Genomic DNA, 27,127 nt, shown 5'->3' with positions numbered 1-27,127 from the left:
CTGGATGCCAGACTGGGAACACGGGAAATGACGTCAGAGGGCCGACGCAGCGCCTCAAATACGCGGATGAGGCTGTACGTCCAGGAGGAGGCGCTGTTTGTCCCTCTGTAGGGAAAATCTGAATGGTTTTTCATTGAACTCGGTTTCCGTTTGTAAAGTTATACAGAAAGAATGAAAAGCAATAATTTGGTTTGTTCAGCCGCAGAGAAAAAGGAGTTTATTTTCATCATATTTTCACCGAATTATTCAGACATTTATAAATGTCACAGTTCTAAACTAAAGGTTTAATTCACGAGCTAAATATTTAGTTAATTTGAAAGCTAAATATTTAACTAGCAAAATAAATATTTGATCTTTGAATTAAATGTTTATTTTGGACTGAGAAATGAACACTGGCATATTTTTTCTATAACTAAATAAACCAAATTATTGCTTTTCATTTGACCATCGGCTCCTCTGACCTGCTGATCGATCAGTTTGATCAGAGCCCAGAGGTTCTGATCGGTCCAGCTGGATCTGATCTGAACCGTTCAGAACCCAGAGCTGATGGACCCAGAAACTCTGATTAATGGACAAATTATTCTACAAAATAATGATATTAATATTCAGATTAATTTACAGAAACACTCATTTTAACACTCGGATCGTTCAGAGAAATATTAAAAATAATCTGATTCATATTCAACAGTCTTCAGAAACTCATCTTGATATTTAAATTACTCTGATTCATTTCCGCTCAGCTGATGGTGGCGCTGCAGGACGGACAGACGGTTCGGCTGGTTCTGTCCACTGGACCGAGCTGCAGCTCACTGGATCAGAACATGAACTCCTGATTCTCCTGCTGAAGGGGGCGGGGCCTGCAACTGTCTCACCTGGACAGGTGAGGCCTGCGGCAGCAGATTGTCTCTTCCAGGCTGGATTCATGGAAGTTTCTGGAAGTTTCAGCTCATCGTCCTCCGGGATAAACATTCCCACAGAGTTCTGGGTCTGCTGGTTCCGATCCTGCTCTCTGGGTTTTTACCTCTGAACCTTTAGAGACTTTTCAGTTTCTGCCCTAAACGATTCATCTGACCGGCTCTGATCTTGTTTTTAAGGTTTTATCGCTTTAAATGTTTTATTTTGAAGCTTCTGTTTGTCACGTGACCCCCAGCTGCGGCCCGCCCTCTTTCCTATAAAAGTCTCGCTTTTTTTTTTTTTTTTGCCGCCCTCACTCACACGTCCGACCGTCCGTGAAGGCAGCACCGGCAGACCCACAGCTGAGCGGCGCAGCCCCGCAAACACCCGCAGACTGAGCGTGTTTCTGCGTGAGCGTCCTTCCCGACAGCGGCGCGGCCTGCGGGAGGAGGAGGAGGAGGTAAGCGGGAAGGTAACAGCTGGTGGTTCCGCCGCTGGTTCCGCGGGTCCTGCAGGGTGTGTTCGGCTGTTCCCGGCTCCGTTCGGTTCTGTTCACGCGGCTCCAGCAGCTTCCACCGCCTCGCGCTTCTTTCATCCAGGACAAAAGCTGCGCGCGCGGCCTCACCTGCCCAGCTGGGGACCCTCCACGTGGTGGTTACCATGGCGACGGCGAGCTGTCAGAGCAGTCCGGTTCGGAACGGTCCACCAGACGGAGCTCGCCTCTAATCAGAACCAGAACGTTCTTTAGCGAGCCGAACATGGAGGAGGAACGGGTCCATTCGGAACCAGCTGCTTCTGAAAGAACCGGCTCCAGCACACCAAAGGTTCTGATCCCGAACTGTTCTGGGCTCGGTTCTGATCTGAAGCAAACCTTTATGAAGTTTCGCTTACAGGTCTGGACTGGACCCAGCAGCAGGTGGTTCTGCCGGTCCAAACTCCAGGTTCTGTTGGTTTGTTTCTCTGTTCCCCTTGATGCGGTTCTGGTTCTGATTCGGATCAGTTTTAACCTGCAGGATATTTATAATTGATTCATAAATATCCTGGTTCCCTGGAGGTTTTTAATTTAGTTTCCTTTTATTTGATCATTTTCCATAGAAATATTCCTGCTACTGGGAACACTGGGAACACTGGGAACACTGGTCCAGTTTTAAATATCAGGAAGTTTTGATTCTCTGATGAACAAACGGAATGAAAAACTCTGACTGTTCCTCAGTAAACTCTACCAGGTGGTCCTGTTGGGTCTCTGTGGTTCTGTTGGGTCTCTGTGGTTCTGTTGGACCCGTCCAGGACTGTTTCTGTCCTGGACAGACTCTGATGTTGAACATGTTTGCAGTCTTAAAGGGCCAGCAGCATTTCCCTCAGCCTGGCAGCCTCCAGGCTGGACTTGCGCCCCCTGCAGGCTGTTTATTGATTAGTTTTTTATTCTTTGTTTGTATTTATGCATCGTTAATGTTGTCCAATAACGAATGATTACCTTGTGATATGTTCAGCTTTCCTGTCGACATTAAGCATTTTTAAAGTCAAACATGGCTGACTGCCCGATGGCGCCCCCTACCACCAGGCTGCTGAGCCCGATGGCGCCCCCTACCACCAGGCTGCTGAGCCCGATAGCGCCCCCTACCACCAGGCTGCTGAGCCCGATAGCGCCCCCTACCACCAGGCTGCTGAGCCCGATGGCGCCCCCTACCACCAGGCTGCTGAGCCCGATGGCGCCCCCTACCACCAGGCTGCTGAGCCCGATGGCGCCCCCTACCACCAGGCTGCTGAGCCCGATAGCGCCCCCTACCACCAGGCTGCTGAGCCCGATAGCGCCCCCTACCACCAGGCTGCTGAGCCCGATGGCGCCCCCTACCACCAGGCTGCTGAGCCCGATAGCGCCCCCTACCGCCAGGCTGCTGAAGCCCGATAGCGCCCCCTACCACCAGGCTGCTGAGCCCGATGGCGCCCCCTACCACCAGGCTGCTGAGCCCGATGGCGCCCCCTACCACCAGGCTGCTGAGCCCGATAGCGCCCCCTACCGCCAGGCTGCTGAAGCCCGATAGCGCCCCCTACCACCAGGCTGCTGAGCCCGATGGCGCCCCCTACCACCAGGCTGCTGAAGCCTGATAGCGCCCCCTACCACCAGGCTGCTGAGCCCGATAGCGCCCCCTACCACCAGGCTGCTGAGCCCGATGGCGCCCCCTACCACCAGGCTGCTGAGCCCGATGGCGCCCCCTACCACCAGGCTGCTGAGCCCGATGGCGCCCCCTACCACCAGGCTGCTGAGCCCGATAGCGCCCCCTACCACCAGGCTGCTGAGCCCGATAGCGCCCCCTACCACCAGGCTGCTGAGCCCGATGGCGCCCCCTACCACCAGGCTGCTGAGCCCGATAGCGCCCCCTACCGCCAGGCTGCTGAAGCCCGATAGCGCCCCCTACCACCAGGCTGCTGAGCCCGATGGCGCCCCCTACCACCAGGCTGCTGAGCCCGATGGCGCCCCCTACCACCAGGCTGCTGAGCCCGATAGCGCCCCCTACCGCCAGGCTGCTGAAGCCCGATAGCGCCCCTACCACCAGGCTGCTGAGCCCGATAGCGCCCCCTACCACCAGGCTGCTGAAGCCTGATAGCGCCCCCTACCACCAGGCTGCTGAAGCCTGATAGCGCCCCCTACCACCAGGCTGCTGAGCCCGATGGCGCCCCCTACCACCAGGCTGCTGAGCCCGATAGCGCCCCCTACCACCAGGCTGCTGAGCCCGATAGCGCCCCCTACCACCAGGCTGCTGAGCCCGATAGCGCCCCCTACCACCAGGCTGCTGAAGCCCGATAGCGCCCCCTACCACCAGGCTGCTGAGCCCGATGGCGCCCCCTACCACCAGGCTGCTGAGCCCGATAGCGCCCCCTACCACCAGGCTGCTGAGCCCGATAGCGCCCCCTACCACCAGGCTGCTGAGCCCGATAGCGCCCCCTACCACCAGGCTGCTGAAGCCCGATAGCGCCCCCTACCACCAGGCTGCTGAGCCCGATGGCGCCCCCTACCACCAGGCTGGTGAGCCGATAGCGCCCCCTACCGCCAGGCTGCTGAAGCCCGATAGCGCCCCCTACCACCAGGCTGCTGAGCCCGATGGCGCCCCCTACCACCAGGCTGCTGAGCCCGATAGCGCCCCTACCGCCAGGCTGCTGAGCCCGATGGCGCCCCCTACCACCAGGCTGCTGAGCCCGATGGCGCCCCCTACCACCAGGCTGCTGAGCCCGATAGCGCCCCCTACCACCAGGCTGCTGAAGCCTGATAGCGCCCCCTACCACCAGGCTGCTGAAGCCTGATAGCGCCCCCTACCACCAGGCTGCTGAAGCCTGATAGCGCCCCCTACCACCAGGCTGCTGAAGCCTGATAGCGCCCCCTACCACCAGGCTGCTGAAGCCTGATAGCGCCCCCTACCACCAGGCTGCTCCTTCCATCATGTTTTAATGTTTTTCCCTGCAGTGTTGCTTTGATTCTTCATGTTTGAGAAGCCCTTTAGTCTCCATGGCAACCAGTCAGCTGAGCGAAACACCAGGGTGGACCTAGCCCCGCCTTCAAGGCGCAGCTCCTCCCCCACTCAGACATTTTAACCAGCCCCTTTAAATGAGATCTTCATGGAGACAGAAACCTGGGCTGTTGGATTTAGAGCATCGTGGTGGAGGTCAGAGGTCAAGGGGCCATTATCTGGCCCCAGGTGTCAAAGGATTCAGAACCGGGTCTGGACTTTCCTGTAATCTTCTAGACGTTCAGCTAACTGGTCACACTGGGACTCAGTCAGCTGCCTGAGGAACCAGCAACATGTTCAGACACCGGAGGATTATCAGGGTTTTCTTTTCGTCTCGTTGCTGTTCGGGAGTCTGAAGGTCATGTGACGTCTGGTTGGTCACGTGACGTCTGGTTGGTCATGTGACGTCTGGTTGGTCATGTGACGTCTGGTTGGTCATGTGATGCAGCATAGGATTGTGGGTGTAGAGCCGATGCCAGATTGAAACCGTGAAACCGTAGAAATGATGCTTCTTTGGTTCTGGCAGCTAAATGAATATCAGAGTCGGTGGGATGATGATGATGATGATGATGATGATGATGCTGATGATGCTGATGATGATGCATTAATGGTGGAGCTAATTTTTAAAGTTGGCATATTTGCTTCCCCTGGATGGATTATTCCTGATAAATTATGGAGCACTCATGTTCTTTTCTATTTGAAGAAAATAAAATGTAGCTACTGGTTTAGATTCATGCTTTTATTCTGAATTCTGTTCACGCAGCCGTTCGGTTTCCTCTCCTGCCCACTGCGTTTAATGCTTTAGCATTAGCTTCTGCTAAATACGATGCTGGTGTAGCGCTTAAGTGGAGCTGCTGTTTGATTGGTGCTTAGGGTTAGCGTAGCTAACATTGTAGCTAGTGGTGATGCTATGATTGATATCGGCCCAGATTTTCTGATCCTGCTTCCCTGACGCAGACCAGCAGGTGTGACCCGGTGGTGCCGACTTCAGCCTGGGCCTGTTTGGGCCTGGTTCTGTTTGGGCCTGGTTCTGTTTGGGCCTGGTTCTGTTTGGGCCTGGGCCTGTTTGGGCCTGGTTCTGTTTGGGCCTGGTTCTGTTTGGGCCTGGTTCTGTTTGGGCCTGGTTCTGTTTGGGCCTGGTTCTGTTTGGGCCTGGACCTGTTTGGGCCTGGTTCTGTTTGGGCCGGGCTCCAGCTGTTTGGGATTGGCAGGTTCTGTTGGTGTGTGTAGCTGAAGTTGAAGCGGATCCAGAGCAGCTTGGTGTTCTGTTCCATCCTCAGCTCTTATGTCAGGTTGGTTCTGGTTCTGTTTGCTAGTAGAACCTGGTATCAGCAGATGAGTAGCCGACCCGTTCAGCTGGACGTTCCTCAGAGTGACGAGGAGTCGGGAATTGACCTTCTGGACTTTATGCCAGCTGATGAGGCGTTTGGATCCATTCAGCCCGGTTCCTGTGTTTTTGCTCTGAGGCGTTCAGGGACTTCAGGAAACCTCAGTGCTGGTAGAGCTGCGGTGTGTTTGAGGAGCAGCAGAGACTGGACCAGATGTGGCGCAGCTGCAGAGGTTTTGCCGGCGCTGTGAGGCTCCCTGCCGGCGGCGGCCGCAGGGCGTGTCGCAGGCCGGCTGCCCGCTGCAGCTATAAATAACTGCGGCTGCAGCCACATCACAGGAAGCCGCAGCAGACCGGAGCGGGCCGCAGGTTTAACCCTGCGCTGCCTGGTTCCAGCTGCTTGGTGACGTGGGTTGGAACTCCAACCTCATCTTCTGAAGCTGTGAACTGGTCGTTCAGTCGCCTTACTGGGAAATCAAAGCTAACTGGTTCACAGATGAAGCTCAGGAAGGAACTGGGATCACAAGGGGAAAAGCATCAAACAAAGAAAAGCCAAGAAATCAGCTGATTTTTAGAAACCGCTGCTGTTCTGAGCTAACGGGTGGAGCTAACACCCCGAAGTTTATCATAACTTCTGTAATTCTCTGTTATTGATCCATAATGTTGCTGATTGATTGATTAGCTTTAGAACATGGGTGGATTATTCAGTAGAACCGATCAGGTTTTCCTGCTCCGACTGAATCATTTCTGTTTAATGAAACCAGAAACGATTTGCTGTTTTTTACTGAATCCTGGAGAAGCTGAGAAACCGACAGCTGTTATCTGAAAAGTGTGGCGTGCATTTACATTAAACACCCGGAGAAATGTGTAGAACCTCAGGTCCCTCAGGTCTGGACTTGGACTAGGCCACGCTCTGATCTAACCCATCCCATAATATCTCCGGCTGGTGTTCTGCTGGAAGCTGAACTTTGACCCCAATCTCAGGTCTGCATCTTCCCACAGCATGATACTGCCAGCACCATGAGATGTGTAGGTTGGGCTCCTGATCAGAGGTCTGTGTTTACTTCCTGCTTTTTGCTAGCAGCTAATAGCTGCATTCTACCTGCCAGTTCAATGACTCCTGAACATGAACTGGTTCATTTGGTCAAATTAGAGATGAACGCCACACTTTAAAGTTTTTATCAGCAGGAATCCGTTTCCTTCCACTTCCTGCGGATTTATCACGGGGTGTGAATACTTTCTTTGTTCTGGTATTTGGTGAGAAAGCTCCTCTCTGATTGGCTGCAGGCCGAACTGGAACATTTGATCCAGACGGCAGCCAATCAGAGGAAATGAGATTAGCAGCGCGCTAATCAGAGTCACGGCCTCACAGTTAGGACGGTTCTGGGGAATCTGACCCGGTTCTGGCGGAAACTGACCCGGTTCTGGTAGATTCTGACCCGGTTCTGGCGGAAACTGACCCGGTTCTGGCGGAATCTGGCCCGGTTCTGGTAGAATCTGACCCGGTTCTGGCGGAAACTGACCCGGTTCTGGTAGAATCTGACCCGGTTCTGGGGGAATCTGACCCGGTTCTGGCGGAATCTGACCCGGTTCTGGGGAAATCTGACCCGGTTCTGGCGGAATCTGGCCCGGTTCTGGTAGAATCTGACCCGGTTCTGGTAGAATCTGACCCGGTTCTGGCGGAAACTGGCCCGGTTCTGGTAGAATCTGACCCGGTTCTGGGGGAATCTGACCCGGTTGAAAGGTCCGGCTGTCAGGAACACCGTGAGGACGTTCAGGTCCGGTGGGCGGTTTCTGCAGGGTTCTGGAGCCGGGTCGGGTTCTGAGTAGAGGAAAGTTTACCCAGACATGCTGGACCGTCACCGTGGCAACCGATGCAGATTGGGGAACCAGTACCGGACCAGTAGAACCGGGCTGGTCGCCATGGATCTGCACGGATTCAGCAGAATAAAAGTTCTGATCCGGGTCCGTTTCTCTGAGTGACCAGCAGGGGGAGCCAGAGAGCCGCGCAGGAAGCGGCCCAGTTCTGATGGGTCTGATGTCCGGCCCGGTTCCGGTTCTGATGGCACGTTTCAACCAGAACACAGATCGGGTTCTGCAGGTTCTGATCGGCGGCCCGGTTCTGGTCCCTCAGTCACTAATCACCATGGCAACGGCTGGATGAGCTTCAGGGTTCTGATGGTTTGGACTTTTGGTTCTGTTCAGATAATTTCAGTTAATGATCCAGAATTTAATGAGTTCTTTCAGAACCGGTTCAATTCAGATTGGACCCGACTTTAATTTATTTATTTTTTTTATGATTTACCAGAACCAGAACCAGAACCAGAACTGGGTCTGCTGTTACAAAACTCTGGGTTAAGGTTCTGCTCCGGTCCAGGTCAGGTTCTGTTGTGTAACCGGGTCAGAGGAGTGGTTCTGGTTTCATAACCGGAGATTAAATTCCGAGCGGGTTAATGTGTAGCCGGGTTCTGGTTGGGAAGTGGATCAGAACCAGCTGATGGTCGCTCGGGTTCTCCAGAAACGGACCCAGTCCAGGTTCTGAACCGGCCTGTAGAACTGGGCCTGCTGTTCTTGTGGGCCCGGTTCTGGTTCTGGTCCACTTCAGAGCGGGCTGGCGCCAAGGTTCTGCTCGGCCAATCAGAACCCAGAGGATGAATCAGAACCGGCTGAATAAAGTTCTGATGGTCTGTGGAGGCCGGACTGATGGGTTCTGACCCGATTTGACCCGTTCCCAGTGATGCATCAGAGCGTTACGTGAGCGGCGCCGACCCGGCCCGGTTTATGTGCTGCAGCAGATGGTCCCGGGTCGGGGAGGGGAGAGGAGGATTTAATCCAGTCACAGGTTCTGGTTCCGCTCAGCAGAACCGCTCGGTGCCAGAACAGAACTGAGCTCCAGCTGCAGAACCTCCAGAACCTGCTGGATCCATTTGGATCAGAACCGGCTCTGAATTGCAGAGGTGTAGAGTTTCTGCCACCTGAATCTGCTGGTTCTGGTTCTGGTTCTGGTTACCTGCACCGGGGACAAGGTCCGATTGTCTTATCAGTTCTGCAGAACCACTGCGTCAGTCGGGGCGGGTCCGGGTCAAAGGTCAAACAGATGGAGCAGGTGAGCTGCAGCTCAGAATCGGGTCGGGTCCGGTGGATGCAGCAGCTGGATCCAAACAGAACCGTCTGCTTCTGACCCAGACCGGGCGGAACCGGGCCGGGGGACATGTACGTCCTGTGCACGCTGGCCGTCCTCACGTTCCACAGCCTCCTCAGGAAGCGGGTCGGTACCGGGTCGGACAGAACCTCTGAGGCTGCAGGGGCAGAGAAGAAGGTTCTGGAGGATGAAGTCGGGTCGGCGGGCCGAGACACGACCGGAGGGACAGAGACGCTGTCCTCCAACAGGAGACGGGTCCAGGTGAGGAGCAGAACCGGGCCGGGGATGAAACCTGCAGCAGTTTAAGGTTCTGGTTCTGGTCGGTCTGGTCCCGTTTCCTTCATCTGGGTTGACAACCTGGTCAGAACCTGGTATGGCTTTGGTTCCGATCCATTTGGATCAGATTCATCCGGAACCAGTGACGCGGTGAGGAACGCATGCGTACGACGCTGGACGGCAGAAAGACTTTCCATGTTTAGAATAACCCGGTTCTACAGAACCTCTCTGGTTCTACAGAACCTCTCCGGTTCCTCCGGGTCATTAGCAGCAGATGTTTAGCCGCCGCCGCAGAATAACTCCGTTACATGTAGATGTTATTAATTTAATGCTGCGATTAACAGCAAAGGGAGAAACTGTTCAACTCAGAACCACGTAGATCTCTGTATCAGCGCAGCTTCTGTCTGGCTAGCTCCATGCTAGCTCCATGCTAGCTCCATGGTAGCTCCATGGTAGCTCCATGGTAGCTCCATGGTAGCTCCATGCTAGCTCCATGCTAGCTCCATGCTAGCTCCATGCTAGCTCCATGCTAGCTCCATGGTAGCTCCATGGTAGCTCCATGGTAGCTCCATGCTAGCTCCATGCTAGCTCCATGCTAGCTCCATGGTAGCTCCATGGTAGCTCCATGGTAGCTCCATGGTAGCTCCATGCTAGCTCCATGCTAGCTCCATGGTAGCTCCATGCTAGCTCTCTGTCACCGTCTCTTACTCTGCGGCTGTGCAGTCACAGTGTCTGGGATCATGAGCGCCCCCAGCGGTGAGGCCAGAGAACTGCCTGCCTCACCTCCAGTCTGTTCTCTGCCGTTTCTTATCGCTCCTCCATCACAAAACACGATACACACAGTTAGTGACAATAAAAACACTGTACATTATATACATAAGCTAAATTATGGAACATCTGTTCATACATTAAATGTTTTTAACCATTTTATTGCCGGCGTACAGACAGGAGGAACATGCTGTCATATAATGGCGAGTTAGCGAGAGGTTGAGCTATCTGAAATACACGTTTCAGATATCTATAATTATGACAGCCATAAAGTAAATTCAAGATATCTCGATTTCGGTTTTGACTAGTCATAGTTCTGATTAAAGATATCTCTAATGACTAATGATTCAAGATATTTTAAATGCATTTTTAGGAGAAATGTAGTTTTGACTAGTGAAAACTAAATTATAGATATCTGAAAAGCAAATAACGACAAAACTAAGATATCTGGAATTGTAATTCGGACTAGTCAAAGTTCCTTTTAAGATGCCTCTAAATGAATTGGATATCTTGACAGCTTTTCTATTTAAGTTATTTTAAATTGACGTTCCGACCAGTCAGAATGACATCACTGGCATCTTGAATTAATATTCTGTCAAAACGTCCCTGACTTACTAAAGTTTGAAATGAATCAAACATTGTTGTTGCTTCACCTGCTGGATGTCTGACACACCTGAACATCTCCTCCAATCACAGGGCAGCTTAGCTGTCATTATTATTTAGCATAATTAAAACAAACGGGTGGCTGTGTGGCCCGTATTTAGGTTTGTGCTGGTTTTGCAGCTCTGGGTGGATTTACTGCATGTTTTGATGAATATGAATATGAATATTTGCTCCACATGCCTGAAAAGTTGCTGCTTCACAAAGAAACTGGACGTATTTGCAGACGCTGCACATATTGGACCAGGCTTGACTAGATCTGTAACCATTACGCTTATGACGTAATGATGACGAAACACTGACGTCCAACATGCTGTTTTAACAGCATCGATCTGTGTTCAGCTGTTCGGCCAGTTTTAAAATGGAATAAACTTTAGTCTGATGCTCCGTGTTAAGTGCGAACTGACGACTTTTATCTTTCTATTTTCCACCAAATCTTTATGACCGAACATTTAATAGCCAGCAGTCAGTTTGCAGCGTGAGGAGAGAAATGGCGACAAACCCAGAGCGGACTGACGGGTGGCTTCGTGTAAACTGAGCCAGTGCGCGCGCCTGATGACGACACACCTCACCCCCCCCCCCCTAAAATGAGTGTTATATCTTTGCATAGAGGATTTCACAGGAATCCCCCTCACAAATGAATCCGGCGCCGCTGTATCTGCAATGTAATTACGGAGTCAGACGAAACCGAATTTATGTTAAAACGGCTTGCCATAAAGCTTCACGTTTTCTTCTGAGACGTTACGGAGCCAGATCAGCCAATCAGCGTGCAGCAGGTGGGGGCGGGGCCACTGCGCTGAAATATTAATCCGTCTGTGGAGGAGGGGCTAAAGGGGTGTTACGCTGCTCTGCTGTTGCTAGGGAAACGGGGGAGGAAGCAGAGAGAGTGTGTGTGTGTGTGTGTGTGTGTGTGTGTGTGTGTGTGTGTGTGTGTGTGTGTGTGTGTGTGTGTGTGTGTGTGTGTGTGTGTGTGTGTGAGAGCGGTGGTGTTGATCCTGCTGCCGTTTGTCGCCATGAAGCTGCAGCTCTGAGGAAGATGAAGGGATGATGAGGCTGCAGGGAGGTAAGGGATGGATGGATGAACGGATGGTTATGAATGGGTGAATGTATGAATGAACGGAGGAGCAGCTGCAGCAGCTTTGTTACCTGATGCAGCAGCTCCAGTTTCTGCAGCCTAACGCCTCGATCACAGCGTCTGTTTCTGCTGCTGAGCAGCTAGCAGCAGGTGGGGGCGGGGCCTCAGAGCAGGCAGCAGCTAGCTAAGCAGCTAGCAGCAGGTGGGGGCGGGGCCTCAGAGCGGGCAGCAGCTAGCTAAGCAGCTAGCAGCAGGTGGGGGCGGGGCCTCAGAGCGGGCAGCAGCTAGCTAAGCAGCTAGCAGCAGGTGGGGGCGGGGCCTCAGAGCGGGCAGCAGCTAGCTAAGCAGCTAGCAGCAGGTGGGGGCGGGGCCTCAAAGCGGGCAGCAGCTAGCAGCAGGTGGGGGCGGGGCCTCAGAGCAGGCAGCAGCTAGCTAACCAGCTAGCAGCAGGTGGGGGCGGGGCCTCAAAGCGGGCAGCAGCTAGCAGCAGGTGGGGGCGGGGCCTCAAAGCGGGCAGCAGCTAGCAGCAGGTGGGGGCGGGGCCTCAGCCAGGTATTGTGTCCCTCTTGGCTTCAGGCTGGACGGAGCTGCTGATGGATCGGCTGGTTCTGATCCTTCCAGACGGACCCAACAGGTTCTGGTTCTGTTAAACAGCTGGACCGGGTCGGTGCTGAGTGAACGTGGCTCTGGTTCTAATCAGGAAGAGAAAAGTAGTAATTCCTTCAACTTGCATTAAAATAACTTATTATATTAATATAATTATCATAAACGTTCCTAAAATCACGGCCATTTTTAGCCAGAATAGATTTTTTCCTTTAAGGGCGTCGAAGTAGAAAAATGACAAAATGTATCCGAATAAAAACTGTTTAGTGAAACCAAACAGATTAAATCGTTTTCAAGATCACTGCTGGTTCTGACCCGGTTCTGATCCGGTTCTGATCCGTGGATCTTTTGGGTCGTCTTTATCAAACCGGGTCGCTTCTCCTCCTTCATCTTTAGTTCAGCTGACGTTAGAAAATGAGAGCAAACTGGTTAAACTGGTTAAACTCTGTTGCCATGGTAACACCAGAGACAGACGGTTAAAAGCCGATTATTATTGGTAATCGAACAGTGAAGATGAAAGCCGATCAGTAGTTTTGGGATGAGAACTGGTTTTTACAGAGGTCAGTGAACGCAGCGTGGTTTTAACGAGGTCAGTGAACGCAGCGTGGGTTTTACAGAGGTCAGTGAACGCAGCGTGGTTTTTACAGAGGTCAGTGAACGCAGCGTGGTTTTTACAGAGGTCAGTGAACGCAGCGTGGTTTTACGAGGTCAGTGAACGCAGCGTGGTTTTTACCGAGGTCAGTGAACGCAGCGTGGTTTTTACAGAGGTCAGTGAACGCAGCGTGGTTTTTACCGAGGTCAGTGAACGCAGCGTGGTTTTTACAGAGGTCAGTGAACGCAGCGTGGTTTTTACAGAGGTCAGTGAACGCAGCGTGGTTTTTACAGAGGTCAGTGAACGCAGCGTGGTTTTTACCGAGGTCAGTGAACGCAGCGTGGTTTTTAGAGGTCAGTGAACGCAGCGTGGTTTTTACCGAGGTCAGTGAACGCAGCGTGGTTTTTACAGAGGTCAGTGAACGCAGCGTGGGTTTTAGAGGTCAGTGAACGCAGCGTGGGTTTTACCGAGGTCAGTGAACGCAGCGTGGTTTTTAGAGGTCAGTGAACGCAGCATGGTTTTTAGAGGTCAGTGAACGCAGCGTGGTTTTTACCGAGGGCAGTGAACGCAGCGTGGTTTTTACCGAGGGCAGTGAACGCAGCGTGGTTTTTACAGAGGTCAGTGAACGCAGCGTGGTTTTTAGAGGTCAGTGAACGCAGCGTGGGTTTTACCGAGGTCAGTGAACGCAGCGTGGGTTTTACCGAGGTCAGTGAACGCAGCGTGGTTTTTACAGAGGTCAGTGAACGCAGCGTGGTTTTTACAGAGGTCAGTGAACGCAGCGTGGGTTTTACCGAGGTCAGTGAACGCAGCGTGGTTTTTAGAGGTCAGTGAACGCAGCGTGGTTTTTACCGAGGTCAGTGAACGCAGCGTGGTTTTTAGAGGTCAGTGAACGCAGCGTGGTTTTTAGAGGTCAGTGAACGCAGCGTGGTTTTTACAGAGGTCAGTGAACGCAGCGTGGTTTTTACAGAGGTCAGTGAACGCAGCGTGGTTTTTACCGAGGTCAGTGAACGCAGCGTGGTTTTTACAGAGGTCAGTGAACGCAGCGTGGTTTTTACAGAGGTCAGTGAACGCAGCGTGGTTTTTAGAGGTCAGTGAACGCAGCGTGGGTTTTACCGAGGTCAGTGAACGCCGCGTGGTTTTTAGAGGTCAGTGAACGCAGCGTGGTTTTTACCGAGGTCAGTGAACGCAGCGTGGTTTTTACAGAGGTCAGTGAACGCAGCGTGGGTTTTAGAGGTCAGTGAACGCAGCGTGGGTTTTACCGAGGTCAGTGAACGCAGCGTGGTTTTTAGAGGTCAGTGAACGCAGCGTGGTTTTTACCGAGGGCAGTGAACGCAGCGTGGTTTTTACAGAGGTCAGTGAACGCAGCATGGTTTTTAGAGGTCAGTGAACGCAGCGTGGTTTTTACCGAGGGCAGTGAACGCAGCGTGGTTTTTACCGAGGGCAGTGAACGCAGCGTGGTTTTTACAGAGGTCAGTGAACGCAGCATGGTTTTTAGAGGTCAGTGAACGCAGCGTGGGTTTTACCGAGGTCAGTGAACGCAGCGTGGGTTTTACAGAGGTCAGTGAACGCAGCGTGGTTTTTACAGAGGTCAGTGAACGCAGCGTGGGTTTTACCGAGGTCAGTGAACGCAGCGTGGTTTTTAGAGGTCAGTGAACGCAGCGTGGTTTTTACCGAGGTCAGTGAACGCAGCGTGGTTTTTACAGAGGTCAGTGAACGCAGCGTGGGTTTTAGAGGTCAGTGAACGCAGCGTGGGTTTTACCGAGGTCAGTGAACGCAGCGTGGTTTTTACCGAGGGCAGTGAACGCAGCGTGGGTTTTACCGAGGTCAGTGAACGCAGCGTGGGTTTTACCGAGGTCAGTGAACGCAGCGTGGTTTTTACCGAGGTCAGTGAACGCAGCGTGGTTTTTACCGAGGTCAGTGAACGCAGCGTGGTTTTTACCGAGGTCAGTGAACGCAGCGTGGTTTTTAGAGGTCAGTGAACGCAGCGTGGGTTTTACCGAGGTCAGTGAACGCAGCGTGGTTTTTACAGAGGTCAGTGAACGCAGCGTGGTTTTTACAGAGGTCAGTGAACGCAGCGTGGGTTTTACCGAGGTCAGTGAACGCAGCGTGGTTTTTAGAGGTCAGTGAACGCAGCGTGGTTTTTACCGAGGTCAGTGAACGCAGCGTGGTTTTTACAGAGGTCAGTGAACGCAGCGTGGTTTTTAGAGGTCAGTGAACGCAGCGTGGTTTTTACCGAGGTCAGTGAACGCAGCGTGGTTTTTACCGAGGTCAGTGAACGCAGCGTGGTTTTTACCGAGGTCAGTGAACGCAGCGTGGTTTTTACCGAGGTCAGTGAACGCACCGTGGTCTGACATAGCTCCACATTGGCCGGTTCTCTGTTGCCGTGGTAACATGAGTTTCACCTGTTCTGTCTAATCTGTGATTTAGGTGCGGATCGGTTCTGGACCGGTTCTGGACCGGTTCTGGTCGTTGTTCCTGTTCTGAAGGTTTGGGCCCGAGCTTCAGGAGGTTCTGATGGAGATCGGACCGAGCCGCAGACGATCCTGATGATCGATGGGTTCCTCCGAGACTCAGTGAGAGTTCTGCCGGTTCTGACCCGCCCAGCTATCGGACCATCTGCTGCTGGGATTATCAGATTAGCTTCATCCCGACCAGCTGCTCTTGGATCAGCTGCTGCGGTCGGTCCGATCGGACCTGAACGGGTCGCTGGTTCTGAGTGGATGGCTGGGCGGCAGCATGCTGGGTTGGGTCGGAACGCTGATCAATAAGCGCTGGCTGGACCGGCGCCGGTCCGGACATGGAGCGGAGAGGAAGGCCCGCAGTGGAGCGGTAAGGTCCGCTGGAGTTCTGGAGCAGATGGTACCGGTTAGCGGGTCTGGGGCGGTGAGTCGGTCCGTCCTCAGCCAATCAGAGGGCTGAGGTCCAGTCGGGTCCACGGTACCGGTTCTGGTGAACTCTGCGCTTTGAGGTCTAACGGGATCCAGAACCTTCGGTCCGTTTGGAGCTGCAGGGTTCTGGGGTTCTGCCAGCGGTTCTGCTCGGTTCATATGAAACCCGGTTCTGATGATTTGGGTTTTTGTCCAGTATAAAGACCTCATCCTGCCAGCAGGGGGAGCCGTGCTGCGAGTCCAGAGGTTGTAACGTTGTTTCCTGGTTCTGCAGCCGGTCCAGCGGTCCAGCGCTCTGCTCGGCCCGGCGGTCATGTTCGGAACCGGACGGAGTTGGGACATCGCTCACGCCCCCCGCCTGCAGGAGCTCTGGAAGAAAGACCTCTCATTGGACGGTGAGTCAGAGGGAGGGGCCTGACGGCAGCGGCGCGGCTGCATTCCTCCTGACGGGACAGGTGAGTCACACCTGAGCGGCCCGAACCCGGCAGGAGGAACAGGTGAGCCGAGCGGTTCTGATGGAGGGGAGCGAACACTGGAGCCATTGTTCCAGCTGTGTGTGTGTGTGTGTGTGTGTGTGTGTGTGTGTGTGTGTGTGTGTGTGTCTGTGTGTGTGTGTGTCTGTGTGTGTGTGTCTCTGTGTGTGTGTGTGTGTCTCTGTGTGTCTCTCTGTGTGTGTGTGTGTGTGTGTGTGTGTGTGTGTGTGTGTGTGTGTCTGTGTGTGTGTGTGTGTGTGTGTGTGTGTGTCTCTCTGTGTGTCTGTGTCTCTGTGTGTGTCTGTGTGTGTGTGTGTGTGTGTGTGTGTGAGCGTAGAGACGTTCCTGATCCGTTTCCTGTTTCTGTCTGAGAACCAGAACCGATGCTGAACCTTCACACTGATTCCTGTCAAACTGGAGCGGCTCCAGTCTTGGTTCTGGTCTTGGTTCTGGTCTTGGTTCTGGCCCAGAGGATCAGAGTCGGGCCGTCAGCTCAGGGCCTCATCCAGACAGGAGGTGGCGCTCTCCTCCGAACGGCTCGCCGTGTTGGTGCAGCTCAGTGTGCTAAGCTAGTGCATTAGCAGCAGCTAATGCTAATGTTTGAGAAACAGGCAGTAAATCTGTGTTCACTAAATTAGCCTCATTAGCGGATTAGCTAGATTGTTCAACCAACCGTCTGCAGCCTGGTGGGCGGAGCCTGTCTGCAGGTGGCTCACCTTGATGACCAGGATGCTGCAGCTCCCTCATGGTCGCTGATTGACAGCAGATTTCTGCTCTGGTTCCGTTTGCAGGAAAACGTTGAATATAGAAACTTCAGGATGTTTTAAAGATCAAATTAATGAATCCGGACTAATCAGAGAACCGGGTCGACCAGAACCGGGTCGGTTCTGCAGGTGGGTCAGTAGTCGTTGAAGCAGGTTCCGCTGCAGCAACACGCCCCCCCTCGTCCCGGTCTCAGCAGGTCAAAGGTCAGTCCGCGCCGTCGGCTCGGGACACAAACACGGATAAAAATGGAGCCAAGTTTTCCACACAGCAGGATTGTTTCTCATCCTGCCAGAGTTCAGAGTTCAGGGGAGGAAGTGAATCGACTCGGGGGTCAGAGGTCACTAGCTGCTGCTAACTGGGCCGACTGGTTTCCAACAGAACCAGCAGCTTCTGCTCCAGAACCTGCAGGAAGCCGCGGGTTCTGTTTAACTCTCCACTGTGTGTGTGTGTGTGTGTGTGTGTGTGTGTGTGTGTGTGTGTGTGTGTGTGTGTGTGTGTTGCAGCCAGCTCAGTGGACTTCCTGATGAGTGATGGTGAAGACGACGGCTCCTTCCTGTCTCTGCCCGCCGCCTTCCCACAGCGCCCCCCTCTGACCGCTGAGCTCAGCTCCTCCCACCAGCTGCTCATCCAGGTAAACGGTCCAGCAGGGGGCGCCGCGCTGCAAACAGCAGCTGAACGCAGACAGAGCGGGGTCAAACCCTGGGTGGAGGTCAGGGGTCAAACCCTGGGTGGAGGTCAGGGGTCAAACCCTGGGTGGAGGTCAGGGGTCAAACCCTGGGTGGAGGTCAGGGGTCAAACCCTGGGTGGAGGTCAGGGGTCAAACCCTGGGTGGAGGTCAGGGGTCAAACCCTGGGTGGAGAGCCACAGAGCGTTGATGTTGTCTGATCAGCTGAAAAACTAAAATCAGGAAAACTGTTGTTTCCACTGCTCTGTCCATCTGTCTCTGTCCGTCTCTGTCCAGTGTCTTCCTAACTGTCCTCTTTTCCTCCATGCCGTCTCGTCCTGCAGAGTGTCTCCTGGTCCTGCTGCTGGACGCCTGTCAATGTAAAAACCTTCATCGTTTCTATCCTCATCCTCCTGGTTCTGATCCGCCTCAGTCTCTCCGTAGACGACCTTTCACCTCTGACCTCTAGAGCACAGCGCCCTGTAGATCAGGCACCTGCTGTTGCTGCCGTCTCATCCGCCGTGTGTGTGTGTGTGTGTGTGTGTGTGTGTGTGTGTGTGTGTGTGTGTGTGTGTGTGTGTGTGTGTGTGTGTGTGTGTGTGTGTGTTCAGACTCTGCAGGACCAGGTGTGTGAGCTTCAGGCCCGGTTCTGCTCGGAGGAGGTTTCCTGCCAGCGGACGGTGGGCGGAGCTTGGACGCAGGGGGAGGAGCCTCTGCTGGCCACGCCCACAGGTGACACTGAACCCAGATCTGGATCCAGAACCTTCAGCACTGACCAAACCGATCGGAGTGTAGATGCCTGACCCGGTTCTGGTTCTGTTCCTGTCTGGTTTCAGGTGTGAAGCCGAATCCGAACCGTTTCCGACCCGAAGAGGAGCAGCTCGTCTCTCGGCTGCACACACAGGTACGTCTGCAGAACCGGGCCGGCTGGGGTTCTGTGGTTCCGGTCCAGCTGACCGGCGGTTCTGCCTGCAGGTGGCGGCGCTGGAGCAGAAGCTGCTGGATCGGACTCAGGAGGTGGAGAGGCTGCGCTCTGAACTGGTGAGTTTGGTTCTGGACCCGGAACCGCTGAGTCCAGAACCTGCAAATCAAAGTTCTGACTCAAACTTGGGCTCTTTAGAAACCCAGTTGGGTCGGATTGGACTCGGTACCGAGTCAGAACCGGACAAGAAGTTCTCACTGCAGCTTAAGGCTTTACTCTCAGACCCACACCGTTTGGTTACCATGGCAACAGAACCAGCAGGAGTAACGGGTCCGATCATCTGGTTACAGCATAAAGTGGGATCAATCTTTATCACCGATCGATCAGATCGATCATTAATCAGTTCTATAAATAAGGAAAAGTTTCACCTTCAGCTTCAGATCATAATTTAATCTAATTTCTAATAAACGGTCCTGCTGGTCAGAAGCGGCTGTAATGTGGCCACCTGTCCTGCAGGGGGCGACGGACCTGGAGAAGCAGCTGGAGCGGCTGCTGGTGGAGAACGAGCGTCTGAAGCAGGAGCTGAAGTCACGCAGGAGCTCAGAGCTCCAGCCTGACGCCGCGGCGGACGGCTGCAGCTGCTGCAGGCATGCTCAGGTGAGTCCGCAGGCGCAGCCGCAGCCGCAGCGGGCGACTCTGACTCCGCCCCCTGCGTGTGCGCTGCAGGAGGCGGAGGCGCTGCGGCGGGAGGCGGCGTCCTGGGAGAGCCGGGCGCGGCAGCGGGAGCAGCGGCTGGCCGAGCTGCAGCAGCAGCTGCAGGAGAGCAGCTGCAGGGCGGAGGCGCTGCAGCTGCAGCTGGACGACAGCAGGAGGCGCCGTAGCGAGGGAGAGCAAAAACTGCATCTGCGACTGCAGGAGTGTGAGGAAGAGCTGGCCATGCAGGCGGCGGCGCCCCCTAGAGTCAAGGTGAGGAAACGGAGGAGAGATGCAGAAATCTGATGAACCGTTTGTGAGCCTGCACACAGCGGCAGCAGCAGCTGCTGCAGCGGCAGCAGCAGGTGCTGCAGCTGCTGCTGCAGCAGGTCCTGACCTGCCTTGTGCTCCTCTGCAGGTGGTGACCCAGACGGTGCAGGTGGAGTCGCCGGACTCACAGAAGGCCCTGGTGGAGCTGCAGGTGAAGAACGAGTCGCTGCAGGACCAGCTGTCGCTGCAGAGGCAGCTGCTGCAGCAGCTGGAGGCGCAGCTGCACGACTCGCAGCGCACCTGCACTCAGCTCCGGACTCAGGTGAGAGGCCTCTGCTTCCCGTCCTCTGATTGGCCGTGGTGTTTGGGGCCTGACGGCCAATCGGAAGCGTCCAGGTGTCGCGGCTCACCTGTGTTTCTCTCACCTGTCCGGCTGCAGCTGCACCTCTGTGGCCTCTTGACCACGGCTGTCAGCAACGCAAAGAGCCGATTGGATCCCGGGTTGTCCAAGGTTGGCCCCGCCCCCTGTGATGTCACAGCCCCCTCCAGGCTCCTGAGCTCCCAGATTAACTGCTCAGATTAAACATCCAGGATTTATAATCCAGAGCAAAGAAACTCAAAATAACTCGTTTCTGCTTGTTTATAATAAAGGAACATAAATTTATTCCAGGTTACTGAGTTGCCTTTGAATTAGTTTCAGATTTATTAACTTTTTGTTCTTTAAACTTAATCTTGAAAAATGAATCTATATATTTTGCCAGCTGGACTCTGAACGGTCAGGGAAGAAAAGGTTCAACTGGGAAACTCTGGACCCTGTTGGATTAGCAGTAGATCACTCAGGATTATGGCTGGATTAAATATGTATGTGGGATTAAGATCTACATGTGTTGCATAATTAGCAGCTAGCCTAGCGTAGTTAGCCTAGCTTAGCTCAGTGACTAAGCAGAGGGAAACTGGTCGGCTTCCTGTCTGTTTTGTGTTTGGATCGTTTTAACTTCTGCTGAGATGATTTAATGATAATCTGTGTATTTTAATCTTCTTTAATCTGTTGGTTTACCTGTTTTGTTAAACATGTCTGCGTGTTTTGTGCGTTCAGTAATGTTTCTTGGGTAATCTGTCCTGAGACGCTCGGCTCTCCTCGTGTTTTAGCGACGCTGAAGGTGATGGAAGGTCACCACACGGCATTCTGGGAAATGTAGGCAGAGGAAAGGCTTGAGCTAAGCTATCTGGGTAGCATCAATTAACTCACTCACTTTGGTTACCTAGCAACAACCTGCTGAGGAACTTGCAGCGGTTTCACGTTTGAACCTCCTGACGGCTGAATAAGAACCTGGCGTCTCGCCGCCGCTGTTCCCCCAGATCCACGTCTACGAGGGGGAGATGCAGCGAGCGCAGGGCCAGCTGGAGGCCGACATGCAGAGCCTGGAGGAGGAGAAGAACCGCCTGATCGAGGAGGCCTTCATCCGGGCCGAGAGCGAGATGAAGGCCGTCCACGAGAACCTGGCAGGTGAGACGGGCTGGAGAGGGAGATGATGATGAAGGTGATGAAGATGATGAAGATGATGAAGGTGATGATGAGGGCTGAAACGATTCCTCGGATGGTTCGAGTCCATCGATTATTAAAACCCCTTGATTAAAATGTTCCTGCCTGGAAGCCTCGTCATTTAGCGCCGTGTTCCAGCCGGAACATGATCTGCGTTGCGCGGAGCTCTGACTTCCTCTGACTTCCTCTGACTTCCGGCTCTGAGTTGTTGACGGAAGCTGCGTGTTGGCGGCTTAACGTCCAATCTGCAGGTTCGGCCCGCCGGGATTTTACTGATAACTCCGGGTTTCCATGGTTTTCGGGACCAATAAGCATCCTGACCGGAGCAGAAAGGAGCCCTCTGACCCCTAACCCCCCAGTCTGACCTTCTCCTGCCCTCTGACCCCTAACCCCCCAGTCTGACCTTCTCCTGCCCTCTGACCCCTAACCCCCCAGTCTGACCTTCTCCTGCCCTCTGACCCCTAACCCTCCGGTCTGACCTTCTCCTGCCCTCTGACCCCTAACCCCCCAATCCAGGCGACATATTGTGAAACCTGAAGCTCGGCAGGTTTGGGTCGAGGTCAGAGTTCACCTGTTAAAGATGAACAGAAACTAAAGCTGCAGCATTTTAACATGTGAGCCTTTATCAGTAAATTCAGATCTTTGTAACTTTTCTTCAGGTTAACTCAGAAAATGAGTTACCTGTTATTACCTGTTATTACCTGTTATTATAACTAACCTGTTATTGTTACAGGTTAGTTTATAAACTAACTTAGGGAACCGATATCGATATCTGATCGTAACGCTGGAAGATTTACCAATATTTCATTTTATTATTTATCCGATTACTGGATTACTAAAATATTAGTTTACAACAGCCAGAATGATGCTGATGATGATGATGATGATGATGATGATGAAGGTGATGATGATGAAGGTGATGATGATGAAGGTGATGTCTCCAGGTGTGCGTCTGAACCTGCTGAGCCTGCAGCCGGCCCTGCGAACTTTGACCTCTGACTATAACTGCCTGAAGAAGCAGGTCCAGGATTTCCCCTCCATGCTGGAGAAAGCCATCAGTGAGGCCAAGCAGGAGGTGAGGCCCGGTTCCGCCCAGCCCGGTTCTGCCCGGCCCGGCTGACCCGGCCTGGTTCCGCCCGGCCCGGCTGACCCGCTCTGTGTCTGCAGATCTGCCAGGTGATCGGCGACGTCAGCAGCACCAACCAGGATCTGCTCAGGAAGTACAAGAGGGAGATGAACCTGAGGAAGAAATGCCACAACGAGCTGGTCCGCCTCAAAGGTCCGACCCGCAGCAGAACCAGAACCGAGCTGCTACCTGTTCAGGCCCGTTTCACATGAAATCTGTGTCCCAGGTAACATCCGCGTGTTCTGCCGGGTCCGACCCGTCAGCCAGGAGGAACTGGACTCGGCCGAAGCCGGAACGGCGCTGAGCTTCGACTCGGATGACGACGCCGTCCTTTACCTGTCCTCCAGGGGAAAGGTCATGACCTTTGAACTGGACAAGGTCTTCCCGCCGCAGGCCTCGCAGGAGGAGGTGAGCGGCTCCAGAACCGGGCCTCCTGGCTCTTCCTGGTTCTGGTCACCTGACTCGGCATCTCACCTGTGTCCTGTCCTCTGATTGGTCCTCCAGGTGTTCCAGGAAGTGCAGGCTCTGGTCACTTCCTGTATCGACGGCTTCAACGTCTGCATCTTCGCGTACGGACAGACGGGATCTGGGAAGACCTACACCATGGAGGTAGGGGGCGGAGCCTCGCCCGGCCTCACCTGGCGCCGGCCGCCTCTCACCTGTAAGCCCCGCCCCCTGTGTGTCCGCAGGGCGTGACCTCTGACCCTGGCATCAACCAGCGCGCGCTGCGCCTGCTGTTCGCCGAGGTGACGGAGAAAAATCTGGACTGGGAATATCGGATCGTGGTCAGCCTGGTGGAGATTTACAACGAGACGCTGCGGTGAGGTTCTGGTCCGGGTCTGGTTCAGGTTCTGGACCAGGTTCTGGTTCAGGTTCTGGACCAGGCTCTGGTTCTGGACCAGGTTCTGGGTCTGGACCAGGCTCTCATTCTGGGTCTGGTTCTGGACTTGGTTCTGGTTCTGGACCAGAATCTGGTTCCGGGTCTGGTTCAGGTTCTGGTTCTGGACCAGGCTCTGGTTCAGGTTCTGGACCAGGCTCTGGTTCTGGGTCTGGGTCTGGTTCTGGACCAGAATCTGGTTCCGGGTCTGGGTCTGGGTCTGGATCTGGACCAGGCTCTGGTTCTGGTTTAGATCTGGTCTTGCTGCGTGGGTTCTGCTGCCCTGCGCCTGCAGGCTCTGGGTCTGGTTCTGGACCAGGCTCTGGATCTGGACCAGGCTCTGGGTCTGGTTCTGGACCAGGCTCTGGGTCTGGTTCTGGACCAGGTTCTGGTTCTGGACCAGGCTCTGGGTCTGGTTCTGGACCAGGCTCTGGTTCTGGACCAGGCTCTGGGTCTGGTTCAGATCTGGTCTTGCTGCGTGGGTTCTGCTGCCCTGCGCTGCGCCTGCAGGCTCTGGATCTGGTTCTGGACCAGGTTCTGGTTCTGGACCAGGCTCTGGGTCTGGTTCTGGACCAGGCTCTGGTTCTGGACCAGGCTCTGGGTCTGGTTTAGATCTGGTCTTGCTGCGTGGGTTCTGCTGCCCTGCGCTGCGCCTGCAGGCTCTGGATCTGGTTCTGGACCAGGCTCTGGGTCTGGACCAGGCTCTGGGTCTGGACCAGGCTCTGGGTCTGGTTCTGGACCAGGTTCTGGGTCTGGACCAGGCTCTGGATCTGGTTCTGGACCAGGCTCTGGGTCTGGACCAGGCTCTGGATCTGGTTCTGGACCAGGCTCTGGTTTAGATCTGGTCTTGCTGCGTGGGTTCTGCTGCCCTGCGCTGCGCCTGCAGGCTCTGACGCTCTGTTTCCTGCAGTGACCTGCTCAGGCAGAATCCCACAGACAAGCTGGACATCAAGCTGAACCCGGACGGCAGCGGACAGCTCTACGTCCCCGGACTGACGGAGATCGCGGTCCAGAGCCCCGAGGACATCAACAGGGTAACCGCTTCCTGTCTGTCCTTTCAGAGTAAAACACCCCGATATCAGAGCAGCGGTTCTGGTTCTGATGGCCGTGTCCCCGCCCCCAGGTGTTTGAGCTGGGCCAGGTGAACCGGGCCACGGCGTGCACCAACCTGAACGAACACAGCTCGCGCTCCCACGCGCTGCTCATCATCTCTGTGTCTGGGTTCAACAGCACGACCGGAACCAGAACACAAGGTCAGGCCGGTTCTGCTTTCTGACCACCGGCGGTCCGGGTCCATCTGTCGGACCTACGGAAGGCCAGAAAGGCCGAAATTTCCTCTGAGAATCGTGAACCAACATCATTATGATCCTGCTTTAGCTCCGCCCTCTTCTGCCTTTGGCCTATCAGATTAGAGTTAGTGTAACCAATCAGAGACGAGGAAGATGGGATCAGTAGGACCGTTTGTATGGAAAGCAATTTCAGTCAAAAAATTAAATGCTATTAAATGAAATGCGAACAAATATTAAACTTTTCCATTCTTACTTATTTTTGAGGTTTCTTGCGTCTCTCCATGCTTTTATTTGTTAAAATGATTCTGTGTTTTTCATCGTTCTGGTTCAGGGAAGCTGAACCTGGTGGACCTGGCCGGGTCGGAGCGGATCGGGAAGTCCGGAGCGGAGGGCAGCCGGCTCCGGGAAGCGCAGTGCATCAACAAGTCGCTGTCGGCGCTGGGTGATGTCATCAGCGCGCTGCGCAGCCGACACGCCCACGTCCCCTTCAGGAACTCGCGGCTCACCTACCTGCTGCAGGACTCTCTGAGCGGAGACAGCAAGACGCTGATGATGGTCCAGGTGAGTCCAGAGACCAGAACCCGGCCGCCGCAGTCCCGACCAGCTCCTCACCGCCGCTGTTCCTGCAGGTGTCTCCGTTGCCTGGCAACGTGAGCGAGTCGGTGTGTTCGCTGAAGTTCGCTCAGCGCGTTCGCAGCGTGGAGCTCAACTCTGCCGCTTCGTCCAAGAGACACGAGAACTCGTCCACGTCGTCCTCGCCCACGCACGACAGCCTAGAGGTACGCGCCGCGCCGCGCAGCGCAGCCAGTGAAAAGCTACTTGTGCTAATGCTAAAGCAATAGCATTGGATCTGCTAAAGCCTTAATCGCTCATCATTAGTGCTTTAGCAGTAGCATTAGTGGAATTAATGCTAACATTAATTAGCGCTATAGCATCAGCAAATCCAAGCATCAACATTGGTTCTACATAAATTCTGCTAATACTGATGCATGGTTAGCATTAGCAGTGGCCACAGTAGCGCAGAACCTTTCATCTTCAGCTGCAAAATGTCGACAGACGTTGAACTTTATTCAACTGAAATAAAAGAGCAACGTAAATTAACGTCCTCTAATTTAAATTTCTGGATAAATTCTTGAACACAGTGTGTGCTAAATGTTTTCAAAGTGTGCTAAAGTGCTAAGCTAAGGCTCATCTCAGCTGCTAGCGGGTTAGCTGCAGCGGATCTTCATCATAAACTCTGGTTCTCCAGCTGGACTCTCCGCCCGTCACGCCGGCGCCCCTCCCCATCTCCCGGGCCAGCAGCGCCGGCTCTACGCTGTCCTCGGCCTCCAGGACGCCCAGCGGATCCCGCAGGCGCTCCCAGTCGCAGCTGGCTGCAGGTACGCGCCCCTCTGTTGACCTTTGACCTCCTCACATTCCTTCATGTTTCTAGATTGAAGTGGATTATTTATTTATGTCCAGAGTAAAAACAGGAACGTTTGAAGATGATCTTCATCCTGGTTTCTCAGATTGAATAAAGTTCACTTAGAGGCTTTTATTTTGTAGAGTATGTAAACAGGAAGTCAGGTTGTCATTCTTTTACAGACTGTTTCCTGTCAGGTATTTTTGAGCTTCTTTAATTTCATCTAACTTTAATAAATGCTCCAGCAGCCTGCTGTGGGCCACCTGCAGTGCATTGTGGGAACTGAGCTGTGCCTCCTGGCTGCAGGTCGGAGCGGACCCAGAGACGGAGCGCCTCCGCTGTCCGTCTGCCCCTCTTCCTCTGTGTCCTCATTCTGTGCTCTGATTGGTTGGTTTCCAGACAGACAGGTAGACAGAGCTGGCCCGTTGCTAGGAGACGGCGGGCAGGTAGGTGGGGGTCGGCATGGCGACCTCAGCATGGCATGGTGCCCTGTGTTGTCTCCACCCCCCGCAGCTTGTGTGTGTGCCTGTCAGGCCTTGCGCAGGGCGAACCGAGTCCACACTGCTGCTGGAGAGATGCATGCTGGGAATGTTTCCGCTTCCTCCGCGCTGCAGCCAGTCTGATGGAAACATCCCATAATCTGACTCCATTCTGAGATAATCTGGAATAAATCTGGACGTTTACGATAAAGCTGCGCGGCGCCGAGGATGCTGGGAGGATTCTGCAGGTGTTTCTGTGGTGGGCGGGGCTCTGATGGCGCCCCCTGCTGGCCGGGAGGAAGAACCGCAGCTGCTGCGGGTCGAGTTGTGTTCCTGACTGGACGTGTTTCTTTGGATCAGAACCAGGTTCTGACCCGTTTCTGTTTACAGGACGACTGAAGCTGAACGCCTGAGAGACGCCCGGGATTTGGACCGAACCCGGCCGTCACCACAACCGACAGTACTTCTGTTAGTGGACCGGACTTCACAGAACCAGACCAGAACTGCTGCCGGAGTTCTGACGTGATGTAGCAGACGATGAAGAGGAGCAGACTCTTCCTCCTGAACTGAACGAACTGAACTGTTCCTCTCTAAAGAACTGAATCCTCAGAATTCCTTCTGTTGTTTTTGCACTTTACTCTGAGGTTGTTTCCAGCAGCGCCCCCGCAGGCCGCCGCCTGAACTGTTTTTATTTAGTTGAACTTTGACCTGTAAATGTTCTGATCTGGTTGGATCTCATTTGGGTTTGGTCTCTGGAGTGGTTCTGCTCCAGAGCCGGCCGGGATCCAGTCCATCTGATTGTTTTCTAAATGTTTTTATTAAACTTCCTGAAACGTCGGTGGTTTGGTTGTAGCTGCAGATTAATCTAAATGTTTCCTACAAGAAAAAACATGTCA

General features: G+C 53.9%; 1 protein-coding gene and 1 long non-coding RNA gene across 11 annotated transcripts; both read left to right on the top strand.

The window, feature by feature from the left end:
• Positions 1-1,202: 1,202 nt before the first annotated feature.
• Positions 1,203-27,068, top strand: kifc3 (kinesin family member C3). Of its 10 annotated transcripts, none has more exons than XM_008402081.3 (24): positions 1,203-1,351; positions 16,003-16,123; positions 17,470-17,597; positions 17,975-18,010; positions 18,242-18,362; positions 18,467-18,534; positions 18,606-18,671; positions 19,069-19,209; positions 19,279-19,518; positions 19,664-19,837; positions 19,955-20,026; positions 20,875-21,022; positions 22,003-22,133; positions 22,226-22,337; positions 22,411-22,592; positions 22,689-22,793; positions 22,874-23,004; positions 23,972-24,095; positions 24,185-24,314; positions 24,682-24,911; positions 24,980-25,129; positions 25,600-25,729; positions 26,059-26,198; positions 26,622-27,068. In XM_008402081.3, the coding sequence occupies exons 2-24, from the start codon at positions 16,042-16,044 to the stop codon at positions 26,628-26,630; spliced, it is 2,850 nt and encodes a 949-aa protein (XP_008400303.1). In that variant the 5' UTR covers positions 1,203-1,351; positions 16,003-16,041; the 3' UTR covers positions 26,631-27,068. The 10 variants fall into 10 exon arrangements, with proteins under 10 accessions (XP_008400303.1, XP_081461824.1, XP_081461820.1 ...); XM_081605698.1 differs by having other exon boundaries at positions 1,220-1,354; XM_081605694.1 differs by lacking the exon at positions 1,203-1,351 and adding an exon at positions 8,754-9,127 and having other exon boundaries at positions 26,152-26,198.
• On the top strand, positions 11,640-13,955 carry LOC145551212 (uncharacterized). The gene is made up of 3 exons (XR_014087051.1): positions 11,640-12,808; positions 12,956-13,253; positions 13,368-13,955. It is a non-coding gene; the product is annotated as an uncharacterized LOC145551212 (long non-coding RNA).
• Positions 27,069-27,127: the final 59 nt, after the last annotated feature.

Source organism: Poecilia reticulata, chromosome 3, assembly GCF_904066995.2.
Source record: "Poecilia reticulata chromosome 3, P_reticulata-male-v2, whole genome shotgun sequence".
Lineage (NCBI taxonomy): Eukaryota > Metazoa > Chordata > Actinopteri > Cyprinodontiformes > Poeciliidae > Poecilia > Poecilia reticulata.
This window is presented reverse-complemented; position numbering and strand designations above follow the sequence as displayed.

What these genes read in the sequence shown, in the direction of transcription:
- kifc3 (XM_081605691.1), top strand. Translation starts at nt 8,936, where the DNA reads ATGTACGTCCTGTGCACGCTGGCCGTCCTCACGTTCCACAGCCTCCTC. An exon ending in CGCAGGCCTCGCAGGAGGAG is followed by an intron (nt 22,593 to 22,688) that starts GTGAGCGGCTCC and finishes TTGGTCCTCCAG; the next exon opens with GTGTTCCAGGAAGTGCAGGC. An exon ending in GGAAGACCTACACCATGGAG is followed by an intron (nt 22,794 to 22,873) that starts GTAGGGGGCGGA and finishes GTGTGTCCGCAG; the next exon opens with GGCGTGACCTCTGACCCTGG.